The sequence below is a fragment of the Sorex fumeus genome, unplaced genomic scaffold, assembly GCF_029834395.1.
Source record: "Sorex fumeus unplaced genomic scaffold, SorFum_2.1 ptg000265l, whole genome shotgun sequence".
Taxonomy (NCBI): Eukaryota; Metazoa; Chordata; class Mammalia; order Eulipotyphla; family Soricidae; genus Sorex; species Sorex fumeus.
In genome coordinates, this window is record NW_026606322.1 from 1,752,682 (window position 1) to 1,772,718 (window position 20,037).

General features: G+C 36.5%; 1 protein-coding gene across 7 annotated transcripts in view; it reads right to left on the reverse strand.

The window, feature by feature from the left end:
• STXBP5L (syntaxin binding protein 5L) overlaps nt 1-20,037 on the reverse strand; it is a 348,858-nt gene that overhangs the window by 130,871 nt on the left and 197,950 nt on the right. For all 7 annotated transcript variants that reach the window (XM_056109191.1, XM_056109190.1, XM_056109192.1 and 4 more), the window contains one exon: nt 4,396-4,550. In XM_056109191.1, the coding sequence (XP_055965166.1) occupies nt 4,396-4,550 (155 nt within the window). The remainder of the gene's footprint in view (nt 1-4,395; nt 4,551-20,037) is intronic.

Sequence of the window (20,037 nt, forward strand, 5' to 3'; positions counted from 1 at the left end):
GTCAATGGGTAGAGAAAAGGAAGAAATAGAGAATTTTCTATGAAGAGAGCCAACATCTGGTAAACTATCAAGGCTCACTCTCCAGTTATGATTGTGACTTATTTGCAACCTTGCTTAGATTCTTGGGCAAGTTCCTTTCTCTATAAAAATGTCCACAACTGTTTTTAATGCCAGCTAGGCAGCAGCAATTTCAATGTATCCAACAGATTTTATTATAATTTCTCTGCTGAAGATCCCCCTTCTCCATTTTTCCTCTTTCAGAAGCACCTAGCTCAATTTCTGAGATGGTTGCCAATGAAAAGGTTGTGAGATGGTTGCTGAATACCACACTGAAGTACTTTTGCTTTCTGAGAACCTCTTGGGTGTGGATAAGAATCTGGGGAAGGAGAGAGGTAAGAATTTGGTCTTTTGACATGGATATTTAGGTGAAGGTATAGACCTCTGCATTGGAAAAATAGGTGGTGGTGGAAAAGTTGGAATATAGTTATATGTTAGGACTACAGCATTTCTCCTCAGAACAAAGTATGTTAAGATACTCTGATCTTAAGTGAAAATAATAGGCAAGTTTCTTATAAAGAAAACTGGTCTGTTGGCTTTGGCAGACGTTTTCTCAGAGGATTTATCTTTTTCTCTCTCTGTGTCAGCCAGATATCAGGTACATGTAACAGGGCAGTGGGAGAACCAGGGATGGAGCTACAAAGATTATGCATTAGTTGCTTCCTGGGTTTCTAATCCATCTCACTCCTACCAGTTTCAACTGCATCTAGGTAGGCAGGCTTTCATTAAGTGGAATTCACTAACTGGAATTCATTAAGTGGCTGGAGCATTAGAATCACAGCATACGGTTACCTGCACCTTTCCCAGAACTGGCTGGATTAGGATATAGTCATAACCACGTAAGCTATTAGCAGCTCTGAACCATATGCCCTGTGACTCATTCCAGGCCTTCCCTGATTATATCAGCACCATGCAATGTGACATTAGAATATATTTCAGATATAGCTTCATGTCTAAAAAGAAATATTTTTTAGGAAGATAGTTGCACTTTAGAACTATAGGAGACTGAACCTAAGAAAATGATTCTGCTTCACTGGACTATTGCATATATTCACTTTTCTTTGAAAGTCGTATTTAAAAAATTTCTTTCTAGTCAATGTAATATGTCTGCAAAAGTAGCCTACAATGTGCTCAAGAGTATACAAATCTAGTATAATATAGGATTTTCAAATCTTTAACATTTAACCCTCTTAACTCCCACACGTTCCACTAACTCTTCTAAAAAGAAAGTAAAAAAGTATAATATTTACAAGGTCCTTATTCTCATGGAGCTTATATTATAGGAATGTATTTCAATCATTAAAATCTAACCAAACTAGACCAATAAAAATCTTCCTTAGGTGTGGTAGATTCAGTTTTATGTCTATTATTTTTTAACAATTAAATGTTGGGTAAATTTGTTAACTTCTTTGAACTTCAATTTCTTTGCCTATTGAAAGCAACAAAATAACAACTATAGCATACTTGTGAACTAGATATATATGAAAATGTTTAATGAAAATATGACATGTAATAGCTTTTAATTGTATTGCTCACTTTATTAAGTTGACTAATTTATTTTGAGCATTTTCTTTTTACCATCCCCCAAGAAGAAAACCATCTACCATAAAAACTACTTATGAAAAGAGAAATTATTATTTATGAAGTTTGTAGAAAACTAGATATGAAGTTGACAAAGCTTGAGTATAGTTGGTTAGATAAGAGCATTTAGACATTGTGTTCTTTAAAAAATGCTGAAGTTAGAGGTTTCATATTATTCAACAATATTAAAAAATATTAATAAATGTATTTTCTTTAACATATATGTAACATTTATACTTATCCATCTCTAAAGAATTAAAATTCAATAATTGTTATTAAAGTATCACAATAATCTATACTATTAAGTGGAAATAGCCTATAATACAAACCAATACATAGAGTATACTTCTATGTTTACAAAACAAATTATTTATATACACATAAATGAGTTTATGTGTACATATGCACAGATTATTTAAAAGACAATATGCAAGAACCAGTAACAATGATTAATTCCAGAAGGAAATTAAGAAATTTCTTATCATATACATCACATTGTACATTCTTTACCATTTTCATGCATTATTTGTTTATAGTTAATAAAATACGTTTATATTTTATGAATAAAATTAAGTCAGTTCTCTTAATCCTGAAAACACAAAAGTTCCACCCACTTAATCACTTCTATGAAAAACACATATATAAGTACATGTAAGTATATATGTGTGCTTATGTATGTGGAATTTATAAGACTTAGTTATAGTACAGTTATAATTAACATTAAAAATTGTCTTTGTTTTTTATCATTTCAATTTAGAAATTATCTTGACATCTCTATTGATATACAGAACTTTATGTACACATGTAATGTATTTGTTTTGTATAAAAACTATACATTTTCACTATTACTGGCATACACATCTTTTTATCTAGGTCCTCTTTTTTTGTGCTTTTGTTTGGTTTGGGGTCAAGACCTGGTTTTGTGCTCAAGGATCATATCCAGGTCAGCCACATGCAAGGCAAGTGCCCTACTGGCTGTACTATAGGCATTTTCCCTAAACTAAGATTTTGGCTCTATGTTCATTCCTTTATTCCTTATTCCTTTAAGATTCATTCTAATAATGCCAAAAGTAACTGTAATCTGATGATTAATAAATTAATACTAAAGACCTTTATCTTTTATTCTATTCTGTTAACAACTCTGTTTATTCAAACTTACCGTTCAAAACTGTAATTTCTCCATATGAAACCATCATTCTTAAAATACATAGTTTAATTTTGATTAGCCTATTTTGTTACTCCCTAACCCAACTGACTAAATTCTGTAGTTTCCTCTTTCAGTTCTATAGACAGCACTCTGATTAAGATCTTGACTTTTTTATTATACATCACCATAAAATTTTCCTACCTGGACCTTTATATTTAGATAAAATCTGAGTTTATATTTCAGTTTCACTCACTTAAAATTCATAGTTTGTTTTTTAAAAAAATGTTATTCCAAACACTGGTTTGTTCTTAATACTCATTTAAAATCCCTCTGTAACTCTATATTTCCAAAGATATGCAAAGGTATTTAAGGTTTTTTTTTTATTTTTCTGAATAGATTTCACACGAGAAAATTGCACAATTTTTAAGATTCTCCTCAATTTCCTTTTCAAGATCCAAGACATTCTTCAATTGTTTACATCCTGAATCCTTTCCCATGATTCTTCACATAAACATTTTAGCTATTGATTATCTAATTAGCCTATGAGTGCACTCATAAACTAATTAGTTTATGAGTACTTATACTCTGACCCATAAAATTTAACACTGAATTTTATCTCCTATCTGTCCAGATATTATATAAATTGACATCAGCGATCACTTTCACTTATTATATTTTCTTAAAGAAGCCATAGAGGCAATAAAGTATATAATAAACATTTATTGATTAATTAACAGCTATATAATTTGCTATAGAAATAAAGTGCTATCTTGATTGTCATTTTATATCATTTTATATGAAATATATCTTATTTAGATATATCACTGTGCCAAAGTTACATGATTATAAATGGCAGAGCTAAATCACAAGCCCGTAATCTGCCTCCATGTCTAGTATTCTTTCTTTATATATCCCTTGAAAATGTAGAAAGTGTATTCCACAATGTTTTAATCATAAATATTATTTTGCTCTCTATGCCTTATTCTTAATTTTAAGATTTGATCACTGAAATATCATTAGATTCCATTATGTAATGTTCATAGGTTTAGACTATATAAACATCACTACTCTCAAAGGCCTTTCTACAAAGTATTCTTAAAACTTAAATAAATCTGTAATCACACATTAGCAGTCAATCCTAGGAAATCAGAAGTGCTGCAGTTGCATCTGAAGACAGATTTGAAACAGATACAGCACCACCAGTTATAGATCACTGTATCAGGGAAGTGCTTTAACTTTGATTGGCTTTGGAATGGGATGGGTGGAGCTGGTCTAAGAGAGGCGTTTAGGAGACCTCAGTTTCCCCAAGCTATTTCACCCTGGACCCCTATTGGACCCTCCCAGCTCAGCTTCCACCATCCTTATCAAAGTTTAAAGCACTTACCTGATATTAGAACCTGAAACACCAGCTCTGTTGTACTATATCTCTCTTATTTCCAGTTTGTCAAGTAGATACAGTTGTAGAACCTGATCCTCAAAGAACTTGTAGCACACAGTGTTGTACCACAGTAGATGTCAGCTGCCAAAACTAAAAATATTTAACCTTAATTTTGTTAGGTACTTATCATTTCAAAAACTATTTTTAACACTACCACTTTTGTTTCACTTACCATTTGGATAGGGTGTTTCACATAACGTTAGAAATTCAACAATAGGGTGATCCATTTCAAGTACTGTAATTGCTTTTCCATGCATGATGGTTAAACTTGGTTTTCTGCAAGCTTTGTCATAGGACAGTCCGCCAGAAAATATTATAAAAGGTTCACTGCATAGAAAAAAACAGATTAAGAAGAATGGGAATTAATTCCTTCAAGATTCCACAATGTTGTAGAACTGAGCCAATAAGGAACAAGATTGGAGATTATCTGCAATATAATTTGTCAGAAAACAAAAGTCTTTCCTAGTACAAAATACTGAAATAGTTTACTATGTTATCATTTCTATTTTTCAGGCTATTATATTCTCAAGATTAAAATACTAATGAGTCATTATAAAGGTAAGCAGAAATAGGAGAAGAAATCCACTTTCTCTTTTTGAGTGAAAAAATTAGAAAATATGTCTTTTTAAGTATTGGGAGGTAACAAAACTCTACTGTCATTATAACTGCATCACTAGACATTGGTTCTGAAATTAATTAATGTTATATCTGCATATCTTATAAGCTACTGACTGATTTAATAAAAAAATTTCTCTGGAAAATACTCAGAGCAGTAGCACAGCGGGTAGGTCTTTTGCCTTGCATGCAGCCAACATGGCTGACCCAAGTTCGATTCCTTCGCCCCTCTCAGAGAGCCTGGCAAGCTATCGAGAGTATTTCACCCGCATGGCAAAGCCTGGCAAGCTACCCGTGACGTATTCAATATGCCAAACACAGTAACAACAAAGTCTCACAATGGAGATGTTACTGAGCCCGCTCGAGCAAATCAATAAACAACGGGAGGACAGTGACAGTGACAGAGAATTATATTAGATATTAAATTATTAAGTCATAAAAACTAATATCATTATTTTATTTTATTTATTTATTATTTGCTCGAGCGGGCCCAGTAACGTCTCCATTGGAGACTTTGTTGTTACTGTGTCTGGCATATCGAATACTCTCGGTAGCTTGCCGGGCTCTCCGAGAGGGGCGGAGGAATCGAACTTGGGTCGGCCATGTTGGCCGTTTGTAAGGCGAACGCCCTACCTGCTGTGCTATTCTCGGAGAGCCCGGCAAGCTACCGAGTGTATTTGATATGCCAGACACAGTAACAACAAAGTCTCCAATGGAGACGTTACTGGGCCCGCTCGAGCAAATCGACGATCAACGGGAGGGCCTTTACCTTTACCTTTTATTTATTATTAGTTAAACACCTTGAGGTACAGTTGTAGACTTACAAATTTTTGTGCTTGCGTTTCAATTATACAATGATCGAGTACCCATCCCTCCACCAGTGCCCATTTTCCACCACCACTGATCCCAGTACCCCTCCCATCCCCTGTCCCCCCCATCCCACCCTGCCTTTGTGGCAGGGCATTCCCCTATGTTCTCTCTCTCCTTTTGGGTGCTGTGGTTTGCAAAAGAGGCATTGGGAGGCGATCATGTTCGTTCTATAGTCTACTTTCAGCATGCATCTCCTATCCTGGGAGGATCCTCCCAACACCCTTTATTTGGTGCTCCCTTCTCTATCTGAGCTGCCTCTTCCCCCAACATGTGCGGTTGGTCTCCAAGCCATGAAGTGAACTTCCTGGTACTTATCTCGGCTATTCTTGGGTGTCAGTCTCTTATTTTGTTAATTTGTGTTCCCCAGATGAATGCAATCTTTCTATGTCTGTGTCTCTCTTTCTGACTCATTTTGCTTAGCATGATATTTTCCATGTAGTACCACTTGTATGTAAATTTCATAACTTTATCTTGTCATTATTTTATTAACGAAGTTAATAACAACTAAGCAGAGCAAATAGGTGAGGCTTCAAAGTTATACTGTCTATATTATCTGTCTATACTGCATGTAAATATTATAATTTTAATAAATGTTACAATATACTGAATACCATATAGTGTACTACTTGTATATATAAATTTTATGTGATCTTTATAATTTTTCAATTTTCAGTCCTTATGAAAATTCAGTCATTATGAAAATAGCCTCACTTCCAGATAGGTATTCTATGATCAGTGCAGGTTAAATTACTCATTCAGGGCAAAGCAGTTAGGTGAATGGTAGTACAAAGATTCAATCCAGAATCAAATTTAAATTTTTAAAATTTATAATCTAGTTTTATTCAAACTGTGAGATAAAAATTAGTGTTATCAAACTTGAAATTTGTTGATAAGCATTTTAAAATCATTCTTTAAAATATTATAACTTGTATATATAAAGATATATGTACATATATTAACATATAAAATAAATCATAAAATCAATTAATATTTTCACAAATTAATCAACTTGGAGTAAATTTCAGTCTCCATGGATACACTGAGTGACTGACTAAAGAAACATAGTTTGGTAAATACTGTGCCAATCTAACCTGCTTCTTTTATTACTAAAGTGTACTTGGGATGAAATAAAAATATAAACTATATAACATAATATATCCAAGTAAAAATAAATAATACTGAAATTTAATAAAGCTCAAGGGTTTATGTTGAATAAATGAAGTTATGTTCAAAAGGTTACACATATAATTGTAATTATATGATACACTGAAAAGGCAAAACCACAGTCATACAGAATATCATTGTCTTCAGGAGTTAGGAATAGAAGAAATGTACGACTATACAGGATAGCTTGAGAGGATTTTAAGGGTATGGAAATGTTCTTTATATTTTCTGTGATGACTTCAAGAATCTGCATATGTTATGATCCATAAACTGAACACCAAAAAACAGAGCCAATTTTACAGTAAAATTTGTATAAAATATAAGCATCTATATTAAAGAAATTAAAAGTTTGGTTTGTTGAGTTTTTGTACTATATCTATCCATATTCTTCTGACTTGTAGAGTCGATTTGATAGATCAATTGTACATCTTATGGGCTTTGCTTTGTTTATGTTACTTTTTTTTTTTATCTTACTGCTTTCAATATTCTGTCCCTATCTTTAGATTTTTGTTATTTTGAATATAATGTGCCTTGAAATTTTCCTAATTGGGTCTATTTTCACTGGGAATCTTCAGGTCTCAATGAATTGAATGAACCCAATGAATTAAATACTCTATCCAGCTAGATTATCATTCAAATTTGAATGAACTATATAGAGCTTCATGGATTGGCAACAGCTCAGGGAATTAATAGCCTTGAAACTAGTTTTGCAACATGCATTAAAAGAGCTTCTTTAAAAGCCAAGGAAAATTTCCCATAATGTGGTATTGAATGTTGTATACAAATTTTCCTCTATTAGATTAAGAAAGGTTAAAACCATATAACAATTAAAATCATCACAATTTGACTTTCATTGATTTACTTTCTAATAATCCTATTTTTTATTGTTTTAAGTTTTTTTTGGACCAAGTAACTTGAAATAAATTTGCTATATGATCTGACAAGGGGACAAAATAAAAGAAGCTTCATTTATGACAGGAAAGATGTGGTCACCACAATAAAGTTTAAGTACAAAATAAATCATAATGCAATATGTTTTAGAAGCCAGAGTTGAAAACCCAGTTATGTAAATAAGAACAGGAGGTATACTAAATTGTATTAAATAATTTGAATTGTCTTATTTACATACATTAAAGTATTATAGCAATTAATCACTAAAATTGACGTGTTTATTCCTATACTGGTAATTCTATTGCATTAAGTTCTATTGAAGCAAGAAATATGAGAAAAATTTGTTATATGCCGGCCAACAGGGCAGGCTGGGGGATGGCAAGGACCCTCAGGGACACTGGTGGTAGGACTGGAGTTGCAACATCGTATGCCTGAAATAATCTATTATGAACAGCTTTGTAAACCATAGTGTCTTAATAAAAATGAACTTTTTAATATTTTAAAAATGAAAAGCTTGCCTTAATGAAGAAAAATGAGTAAACACACATGTGTAATAGAATTCATAATGAACTGTAACATTGGTTGAACATTTACAATGTTCTAAGCAGAATTTACAATTTAGAATTCTAGAATGAAGAATTTCATATGCATTGTTTTATTTCTTATTAATATCCTAATGATAGAACTATTATTGTACCCCACTTAAAATATGGTAAATGGTATATAGGTTTGAAGAACTTAACTATATATGAATATTATATTAAGTATCCATCATAAGAAGAAATTTAAAAACTATCAGAAATTACTTTTGTTAGTTATAAAAACATGATAAAGTTAATGATAACAAGTATCAATATCAATATTACTCTTCCTTAAAAGGATAAAATAACTTTTGTGAAGGGAATTCTCCTGAGAGAAGGTTTTAGTTGTAAGGATTTTGTTGTAAGTCTCTCTGAGAATCTTCATTCATCTCTAAGAGGACTTCAAGAAAATAATCACACAAAGTTAGTGTGACTGCTATTAAAGAGATGAATAGGTAAGACTTTGGGTACTTTCAGGCATGGCAGAATAGAATTCAGCAAGCAATGTTCCCCCTCTAAGGCACAACTATATATGTATGTGTATATATATATGTGTGTGTGTGTATATATACATATATATATAGAGAGAGAGAGAGAGAGAGAGAGCACTTTATAGCACTGTCCTCCCATTCATCGATCTGCTTGAGCAGGCACCAGTAACATCTCCATTGTGAGACTTGTTACCATTTTTGGCATATCAAATACATCATGGTTAGCTTGCCAGGCTTTGTCATGTGGGAGCAATACTCTCGGTAGATTGCTGGGCTCTCTGAGAGGGGCGGAGGAATTGAACTAGGGTCAGCCTGGGTTGGCTGCATGCAAGCCAAGCACCCTACCCACTGTACTATTGCTCACAGGAAAAACTTCACCAGCTCACAGAATATATCTTTGTACATGAAGGTTGGTGACTATGGTGCACTATACTAAAGGAGTAGGGATCTAGTAAGTAATTCCCAACCTAGTGTACTGTACCAACAACTGCCAAGTTGTTGTCTGACCTGACCCTACTAGGGGAGGAGAGTTTATGAATATACCACTTACGTTACAGTCCCTAACATTAGTGAATTTACTGCATTGCTCGCAAAATCTGAACTCTGGGACCAAAAATTAAGTCCTGGTGTTTAGGAGTACTAGCTGAGTCATTTGACTGTGGTTCACAGGCATAAAATGGAAATGAATACTTTTTGCACAGATAGGGCTTTGGTATGACCACAGAGTAGAAAAGCATGGAGCTCTGGTTCTTAAGTTGTTTCTTTTCCATATGTCTACTAGAAGTACTGATTTCTGGCAGTATTTGGCCATTTATAACCATCTCAACTAAGGAGAATTCCAAAAATAAAGCAACAGTGCTACTTACTGGAAAATAAAAAGAAGCTAATCCAGAGACAAAGCAGAAAAATTCAATAGACAACATTGTGGGCAAGGGTGGAGGGATTCCTTAAAGGAATAAACTTTCAAAGAACAATATAAAGATAAAGAATCAGAGAATATAGTGAAGGACTCAGATAACCATCATACCAAAACTTAACAAAATGAACAACTGTCAAACAATTAAAAATCAGGAACAAAATATAAAAAAGATTTATAAGACCATAGGGAGTTAGTCACCAAAATGATGATGAATAATTAAACAATCCAAATGGACCGAAGAGATAGTACACAGGGTGAGGCATTTGTTATGCATGCAACCAACCCTGGTTCAATCTATGGTGCCTCATGTAGCCAGGAGTAACTGTTTAAGCAATGTTAGAGTGTTTGATATCTAAGCACTCCCCCTACTCCCAAAACATCCAAACAGATCATAGGTATGAAGAGTACACTGAAAGAAAATATAACATGAAAATCATAATAAGCAGACTTAATTTGCAGAACTGTATTACAAATTAAAGATAAAATAATACTAATGACTCAAATGGAAGAGTATAAATAATCAGAAAAAATGAAGAAGCTCTACAATACATATAAGTAATAGGTGTCCCAGGTGAAGAGAAAGAAAAGAAACCAGAGATATAATTTTAGAAAGTAAATAGTTGAAAAATTTCCAAACTTAGAGAAAGAACTAAAATATGCTAGATGTTCATATTTTAGAGAAAATCAATATAAGTGTACATCATTGTTAAATTATCAAAACTCAATGATAGGAAAACAATGAAGTCTGTTATAGATAAAATTTAAGATACAAAAATAGCACTACCAGATTTTCATCATACTTCTTCGCAGAAACTGTAGACAAGAAGTGAGTAGAATGACATTCACTGTCACTGTCAACTGTCCTCCGGTTGTTCATCGATTTGCTCGAGCGGGCCCAGTAACATCTCCATTGGAGACTTTGTTGTTACTGTGCTTGGCATATCGAATACTCTCGGTAGCTTGCCGGGCTCTCCGAGAGGGGCGGAGGAATCGAACTCGGGTCGGCCATGTTGGCTGCGTGCAAGGCAAATACCCTACCGCTGTGCTATCACTTCAGCCCTGGAATGGCATTCGGATTGCTAAAAGGTAAAAACTGCCAGTCAAGTAGGCTTGAAAATGGTTCAGCGTTAAAGCACCTGTGCTGCAAAATTCAGGCTGCAAATTCAATCCCTGGTGCTACAACATATATTGTGCAGCATAATCCCTGCAATTTTGTTGTCTGTGATTATTAGTGAGCGATAGCACAGCGGGTAGGGCGTTCGCCTTACAAGCGGCCAACATGGCCGACCCGAGTTCGATTCCTCCGCCCCTCTTGGAGAGCCTGGCAAGCTACCGAGAGTATTCGATATGCCAAACACAGTAACAACAAAAGTCTCCAATGGAGACGTTATTGGGCCCGCTCGAGCAAATCGACGATCAACGGGAGGGCCTTTACCTATTAGTGCAGCATGAAACATCTAGCCACACTGCAGCCAGGTTTGTGAGTACCCTAAATAGAGGATTATGGTACTCACACAAACACAGAGCATCACATCTAAAAAGTTGTTGAAGATTGGGGCAATTGCTCAAGGGAGTGAAGCACATGCCTTGCATATGCAAAATTCTGAGTCTGGTTCCTAGCACTCATAGTATCATGAGTTATACCATTGGTGTAACCCTGAACCCCATGAGCATTGTTAGAGCACTGAACTGTCCTCCCACAATTTATGGTCAAATATAGCTAGAGTAGAACCTTAGTAGACCTACACATACCACTCGTGATTCATGAGAAGTAAAAACAGACCTGTCAACATGCCTAGGAATGTGACATCTAGCAAACATATGTGTGAGTATCACATGTATTTAAGTGCAAAACAAGAACGTACTTGAGCACCAGGCACATTAGAATTAAAGAGTTCAAGCTCCAGAAACCATGTGTGTAAGCAAAAAAACTAAAAGAGTGCTACCATGGCAAGCATCACAGCTGGATGTGTAAGCACTACAACCTTATGTTTGGCCCCTGGGAAGTATCACACCACAATGCACAGGCACCATGGTCAAACGTGTGTAACCACCTAGTCACTACAAATCCAGCAGATAGAAGGGGGAGGAATAATTTTTAATAACAGAGAAATAATATTAGGACTGTCCTCTCGTTCATTGATTTGCTCGAGTTGGCCCAGTAACATCTCCATTATGAGACTTGTTACTGTGTTTGGCATATTGAATATGTCACGGGTAGCTTGCCAGGCTTTGCCGTTTGGGCGTAATACTCTTGGTAGTTGCCGGGCTCTCCGAGAGGGGCACAGAAATTGAACCCAGGTTGGTCAGGCTGGCTGTGTGCAAGGCAAACGCTCACCACTGTCCTATCGCTACAGCCCTAGAGAGATAATATTAATGTATTAAATTATAAATTAAAAACAAACAATAAACACTGTCCTCCCGTTGTTCATCGATTTGCTCAAGTGGGCCCAGTAACGTCTCCATTTTGAGACTTGTTGTTACTGTGTTTGGCATATTGAATATGTCATGGGTAGCTTGCCAGGATTTGCGTGCGGGAGAGATACTCTCAGTAGCTTACCAGGCTCTCCAAGAGGGGCAGAGGAATCAAACCCAGCTCAGCCGGGCTGGTTGTGTGCAAGGCAAAAGCCCTACCCACTGTGCTATCGTTTAAGCCCTAGAGAAATAATATAAATGTATTAAATTATAAATTAAAAATTCCATAAAAATCCTGAAAAATTATAATTCAAATACGATATAGAAAAAAGATGTTTTTCCATACAAAATTACGCTAATGGATTTTATCATCACCAGGCATGCTCTACAAGTGTTGAAAAGAGTTCCACATGAAAAAAGCCAAGATCACATAAAACCTTGAGCAACTCTATTAAAATGTAACATAGAATCAGAAACAAAATGACATAAACATAATAAATAAAAGAAAAAAAAATAAAATCTTTACTATCAAATGATGGTAAATCAATTATTAGCACAAAAACTATTTTTGATATGCAAAGTTTTCTATCACAGAAAAATAGACAGAAAAAAATAACTGAAATAATCAGTAAGAAAAACCATCAAAAATGAAAAGGCATGTAGAAAACATTTAAAAAATATAGAGGGCCAGTAAGTAAGCCCCATATAGTAGTAGTCACCCAAAATATGAATGTTGTGAACTACCAATAAAGGACAGAAAGCGTCTAACTTGATTTAAAGCAGTATCTATTTATATTATGCATATGGGTCTAATGTCAGATATAAAGATGAACAAAGGTTCAGAGTGAAAGGCTAGAGAAAAGTATTGCAAACCAGCAGTAAATAGAGAAGGGTAGGATTTGTTAGTCTCATATCTGATAACATATATCTTAATGCAAAATAAGTGATAAAATACAAAGATAAATAATATATTATAATAGAAATATAAATATCACATGACTATAAATATACTCACAACAGGGTACAATTATATATTTAAATATATAAAATAATTGAACATACCTCAAGAGGTACATTGACAACTACATGATAATAGTAGAGAATCTCAACACACTGCTTATAGAAATGAACAGATCAACCACGCAGAAAATCAATAAGTAAATAATAACATTAAATAACTGATAGAAATTGCTTACTGTATACGAAAATTTTAATTCTCAGAGAAATGAGTACACAACCTTCCCAAGTGCACATAAAATATTCTAAGGAATAGATCATGTATTGGGATACAAAGGAGGTCTTAATAAATAAGTGAAGTTTGAAACTATATCAAAAATCTTTTCTAATTACAATCATATGAGACTAGAAATAAACAACAAACTATGTGAAAAGCCTCTAATAAATAAGAATGAAAGAACTTGCTTCTGAATAACTCGAGCCAAAAAGAAAGTTAAAACTTTACCCAGAAAACAGTAAAAATGATGAGATAAGTTGTCACATCCTATGGGGGACAGCAAAAGTAATATGTAGCACAAAATACAAATCATCTAACTTCAAGTGAATTAATATGGAAATAAGGAATAAATATGTCAAAAGTCAGCAGTAGAAAGAAAAAACTGCTGCATAAATAAAGTGGATTTTTTTAAAAAAGATACAAAATATTGATCAAACCAAAAAATGCTTTCTTCCCCCCCCCCCCCCTTTCTTTTTATCTCTTTTTTAAAGTATCCATAAGGGCCAGAGTGATAATACAGAGACTGGGATGTTTTCCTTGTGTAAGGCAACCAAAATTTGATTCATGGCACCCCATATGGTCCACTTCTAGTGGACTAGAAGTGATCAGTGATTTCTGAGCACAGAACTAGGAGTAACCCTTGAGCATTTCTAGCTCTGGTCCAAAAAACAAAAATCTAAAAACACAATACAAGCAGAAATGTTGAAAAAATTGGTAGGTCATGTACTTAATATTTTTCATATGTGATTATTTACATGACTTTGTCTAATATTGTTGAATGAATACTACTTGCAATATGCATAATCACAAAGCTCTACATTTTAAAAACACATTGCAGAAAGGCATATGCGCTCCTATGTTCACTGTGGCACTATTCACAGAAGACAGAATCTAGAAATAACCGAAGTATCCCAGAATCAATGAGTAGATAAAGAAACTATGGTACAGCTACACAATGGAACACAGCTGTTAGGAAAAATGAATTTATGAAATTTGCTTATACATGGATGGACATGGAGAGTATCATGCTGAGTGAAATCAGTTAAAGGGAGAGAGGAAACACAGAATGATTGCATTCATTTGCATGATAAAAAATACAATGAACAAACCATAGTATGTGAGCAATGCCCAAAGACAGTAGAAACAAGGGCCAGTAGGACTAGTCCATGGTAGAAAGCTTGCCACAAAGTGCAGAGTGCAGCGGGGAGCATAGTTAGGGCAGAGAAAGAACCAATATGACAATGATACTTGAAAATGATCACTCTGAACAAAAATTTAGTGATGAAAGGAGGTAAAGTGGTAGGCATGATGTGATACCCTACTAGTAACAATATTGCCAATTCTTTTCAAGCTTTCCCAAGAAACTGAATAGAAACACTTCTAGTTTCTATGAGGCAAATATCATTTTGATACCTAAAGCAGAAAGACATCACAAAAAAAGGAATTATAAGCTGATATCCCTGATGAATATAGAGGCAAAGATCCTCAGCAAAATATTAGCAAAGAAAATAAAATGACTCATCAAAAAGATCATACACCATGACCAAATAAGATTTATCCAGGTGCAGGGAGGTTTAACATTCGCTAATCAACCAACATAATAAATATACCATATCAATAATAAAGATTAAAAACATATGATTATATCGATAGATGCAGAGAAAGCATTTAACAAGGTCAGCACCCATTCATAAAAACTCTCAACAAAATGGGAGTTTAAAAAAGTTCTTTCAATACAGCCAAAGCCATCTACCACCTACCACAAGCCCACAGCAAGCATTATTCTCAATGGGGATATACTAAAGACTTTCCCCTAAAGGTCAGGCACAAGACAAGGTTGCCCACTCTCACTACTCCTATTCAATATAGTACTGGATGTACTTGCCATAGCAGTTAGGCATGAATAAAAATATCAAGGGCATCCAGAGAGAAAAGAAAGAAGTCAAGCTTTCATTATTTGAAGATGACATGATAGTATACTTAGAAAATCTAGAAGCAATAGATTTGTATAGTAACGTGGCAGGTTACAAAATCAATACCCAAATGTCTATGACTCTCTTATATACAAATAATGGAACGGAAGAGAAAAATATTAGAAAAACAATCCCGTTCACAATAGGTGAAGGACCTATACAAAGAAAACTACAAAACACTACTTCAAGAAATAAAAGATGGCACAAGAAAATGAAAACACATCCCTGCTCATGAATTAGAAAGATTAACATTATCAAAATGGCAATACTTCCCAAAGCATTATACATATTCAATGTAGTCCCTATAAGGATACCCATGACAATTTTTAAAGAAATAGATCAAAAACTCCTGAAATTCATACAGGACAACAAACTCCCATGAATAGCTAGGGAAATCTGTGGGAAAAAGAAGATGAGAGGCATTACATTCCCAAACTTCAAACTGTCCCACAAACCGGTAGTAATTAAATTAGCATAGTAATGGAATAAAGACAGACCACAGGTCAGTGAAAGAGTTGAATATCCTGACACAGACTCTCAAATATATGATCACCTAATCTTTGATAAAGGAGCAAGAAATATGAGGTTGGGCATGGAAAGCCTCTTCAACAAGTCATGATAGGAAAACTGGGCAGCTACATGCAAAAAAAAAAAATGAACTCAGATCTCTTTCTAACACCTGGCACAACAGTCAGATCAAAATGGATCAAATACCTTAATATCAGATCTATTTCCATAAGGTACATGGAGGGAAATGTGGGCAGAACTATCCAGGACATTGAAGCTAAAGGCATCTTCAAAGATGAAACAACACTGACCAAGCAATTGGAAGCAAAGATAAACAAATGGGACTACATTACACTAAGAAGCTTCTGCACTCAAAAGAAATGGTGACCAAGCTACAGAGACAGCACAGAGACTGGGAAAAATTATTTACCAAATACCCATCTGATACCCAAGATTTATAAGGCATTGGAAGAACACTTAATCACTTAATCACTTAACTTCCCGTTAGTTGTTGATTTGCTCGAGCGGGCGCCAGTAACATTTCCATTTGTCCCTGTCGCGTGCTAGTGTAGCCCAATGGCATCTGTTCGCTCCGGGAACATGAAGGGCCTCAAACCGATCATTCATGATTTTGATGAAGAAGTTTGACCATCTGGTAGGTGGGTGGCCATGTGGTCTTTTGACATCCCGTGGAATCCAATCAGTAACAGCTCTAGTCCAACGGTCGTCTTTAAATCTCATTACGTGACCAGCCCATCTGATTTTCGACACCTTGGCATATGAGACAGCGTCCCTGATCCTTGATCATCGACGGATGTCAGAACTCCGGATTCTTTCTCTCATTTGAGTGAAACATGATATTCCAAGCATAGCTCTTTCTATTCTTCTTTGGGAGACCTGAATAGCATTCTCATCTTGTTTGCGTAGGGCCCAGGTCTCTGAGGCATATGTTAATGCAGGAAGAACAGTGGAATCAAAGAGATGTGCCCGGAGCCGGAGGTTCTTCCGTCCTCTTAGCTATTTCTTCGACGTTCTTGAAGGCGTTCCAAGCCACTCTCTTCCTCCTGCGCAGCTCGGGTGCCAGGTCATTTGTCATGTTGACCTCTCGACCTAGGTACACATAGCTGTTGCATTTGGAGATGGTCGTTCCATTGAGAGCGAATGGGGCATCAGAAACGAGGCTGTTTCTCATAAACATTGTCTTCGTAATATTCAGCTGTAGTCCTACCTTTCCACACTCACGGTCAAAGTCGGCCAGCATTTGTGCCACTTGGCTGATGTTTGGTGTTATTAAAACAATGTCATCAGCACAGCGGAGGTGGTGTAGTTGCTGACCATCTATCGTCACTCCCATTCCTTCCCATTCCAGTCGTCGCATGATGTTCTCGAGGGTGGCACTGAAGAGTTTCGGTGAAAAGGTATCACCCTGCCGCACCCCTCTCTTGACATCAACGCTGTGTATTCGATATGCCAAAACCAGTAACTACAACTGGTCTCATTCACCTGACTTTGAAGGCTTCACCGACATGGCAGCACTGAGAAGGATGAGAAAGGAGAGGCTGACAAAATCTCAAGGCCAACCTAGGCTGCCACAACGAAGGAAGACAAAAATGATCGTCTGTACTTTCAATGCACGTACGCTAGCATCAGATGCATCCATCGAGGACCTGATGGTACAAGCGCGAATGATCAAGTACGACATCATTGGTCTGACCGAGACAAGAAGGCACGAATCTCACCATGCCATTTTCAACACTGGAGAAGAATTATTCCTCGGAACATGCGATAAAAGAGGTGTTGGAGGCGTCAGTGTCCTTGTCAACACAAACTTGGCCAAGAGCATTGATTCATTTGAATGCCTAACAACCTGAATCGGACGTTTACATTTGAATAGATGTGGCTGACTGCCTGCAGTTTCTATCTTCGTTGTCTACGCACCAACATCTCATTATGATGAAAGAGAAATTGAGAAGTTCTACATGGAGCTAGAGAAGTTCTATAAAGAAGACCACACCTTCTACAAGATCATTGTGGGTGATTTTAATGCCAAGATAGGACCGAGAAGACCAGCTGAAGAACTTCACATTGGGACCCATGGCCTAGAATGGAACGAACAGGGTGAGAGACTGTCTGAGTTCATCATGTCGACCAAGACCATTCATGGTAACTCACAGTTCCAGAAGGCAGAATCTAAACGATGGACATGGAGTCTCCCGGTGGACGATTCCACAACGAAATAGACCACATCATATTCAATCGACGGTTTTGCCTGACTGATGTCGCTGTTGTCCCAAAATTTCGAACGGGATCAGACCACCGTCTCCTTCGTGCAAAATTCTACTTTACAGAGCGGGGAGAAAGGGCTGCAAAGTTCAAAAAGAGAACTCCCAGAATGACCACCAACTGGGAACTCTTTGGTACTATTGCGGCAACATGGGAAGATGCCATTGTTGAAAACATTGACGAGGAATACGATCGACTGGTTCAGCACCTCCATGAATGTGCGAGGAACGCCAAGAGAGAGATAGCCACAAAAAATCGCCTATCTTTGAAAACTCTTGAGCTAATTCGCCAGCGTGGTTTGGCGCATGCCTCAGGCAACCGCAAGCTAACATCCGAGCTCGCAAAGCAGTGCAGAGATGCGATCAAGGAAGACCTCAAAGAGAGAAGAGCAGAAGTACTGGTAGATGCGGCAGAAGCCGGGAAAAGTATTCGTAACGCCCGCCTGTCCTTCGCCAACTACAAGACCAAGATGACTGCCCTCCGACGTCCTGATGGATCCATCACATCCTCCAGAACGGCAATGTAGAAGATTATCCATGACTTCTACTCAAATCTCTTCGATAGCCATGTCCACTTGCCGACATACCAAATTCCACAGGATGGATATGTCGTTCCCAACGTTCTCCCTTCTGAAATCCGACACACCATTTCATCGGTAAAGAAACAAACAGCACCCGGCCCAGACAAGGTCAGACCTGAACACCTGAAGAACCTGCCGTCAGTACTCATCAATACACTGGCTCGGGTCTTCACTCGCTACCTGTCTGAATGCAAGGTTCCGTCCCAATGGAAAACCAGCAGGACCATACTACTGTTCAAGAAGGAAGACATCCATGACATTGGCAACTATCGCCCGATCTGCCTATTGTCTGTCATCTACAAGTTGTTCACTCGAGTCATCCTAAACAGGATAGGCAGAACACTAGATGAAGGACAACCATGCGAGCAAGCAGGGTTCCGCAAAGGATTCAGCACCATCGACCATATCCACACGATAACCAAGCTCATTGAGGTTTCTCGGGAGTTCAAGATGCCGCTCTGTTTAACGTTCATTGATTTAAAGAAGGCCTTTGATTCTGTTGAGACGGAAGCGGTCATTGAAGCCCTAGCCAATCAGGGCATTCAAGCCCAATACATCAGGATCCTCCGTGAGCTGTATTGCGGATTCACTACCAGGATCTCACCATTCTACAATTGGAAGAACACTACAAGAAAAAACATCCAACTCCATCAAAAAATGGAGAGATAAAATGATCAGAAACTTCCTCAAATGAGAGATACAAATGGCCAAAAACCCATGAAAAAATGCTTTGCATTGCTAATCATCAGGAAGCTGTAAATTAAAGCAATGAGTTGTCATTTTATACCACAGAGATTGGCTACACATCAACAAGAACAAGAGCAGCCAGTGATGGCATGGATATGAAGAGAAAGGGATTCTCCTTCATCATTGGTAAGAATGTTGACTGGTCCAGTTTTTTTGGAAAACAATATGGGCATTCCTCAAAAAGCTAGAAATCGGGTTCCCCATGACCCAGAAATACCACTTCTGGGAATATATCCTGAGGGCCCCAAAACACACAGCAGAAATGCCATCCTCTCTTCTATGTTTATTACAGCACAATTCACAAATGCCAGAATCCAGAAACAATCACAGTGCCCGAGAACAGATGACTGAATAAAGAAACCATGGTAAATCTTTACAATGGAATACAATGCAGCTATTAGGAAAAATTAAGTGATGAAATTTGCTTAAAAATGGATGCACATGGAGAGTATAATGCTGAGTAAAATGAGTCAGAAGGTGAGCATCAGGTATAGAATGGTTGCACTCATTTGTGGGAAGTAATAAAACTAAATATGAGACTAAT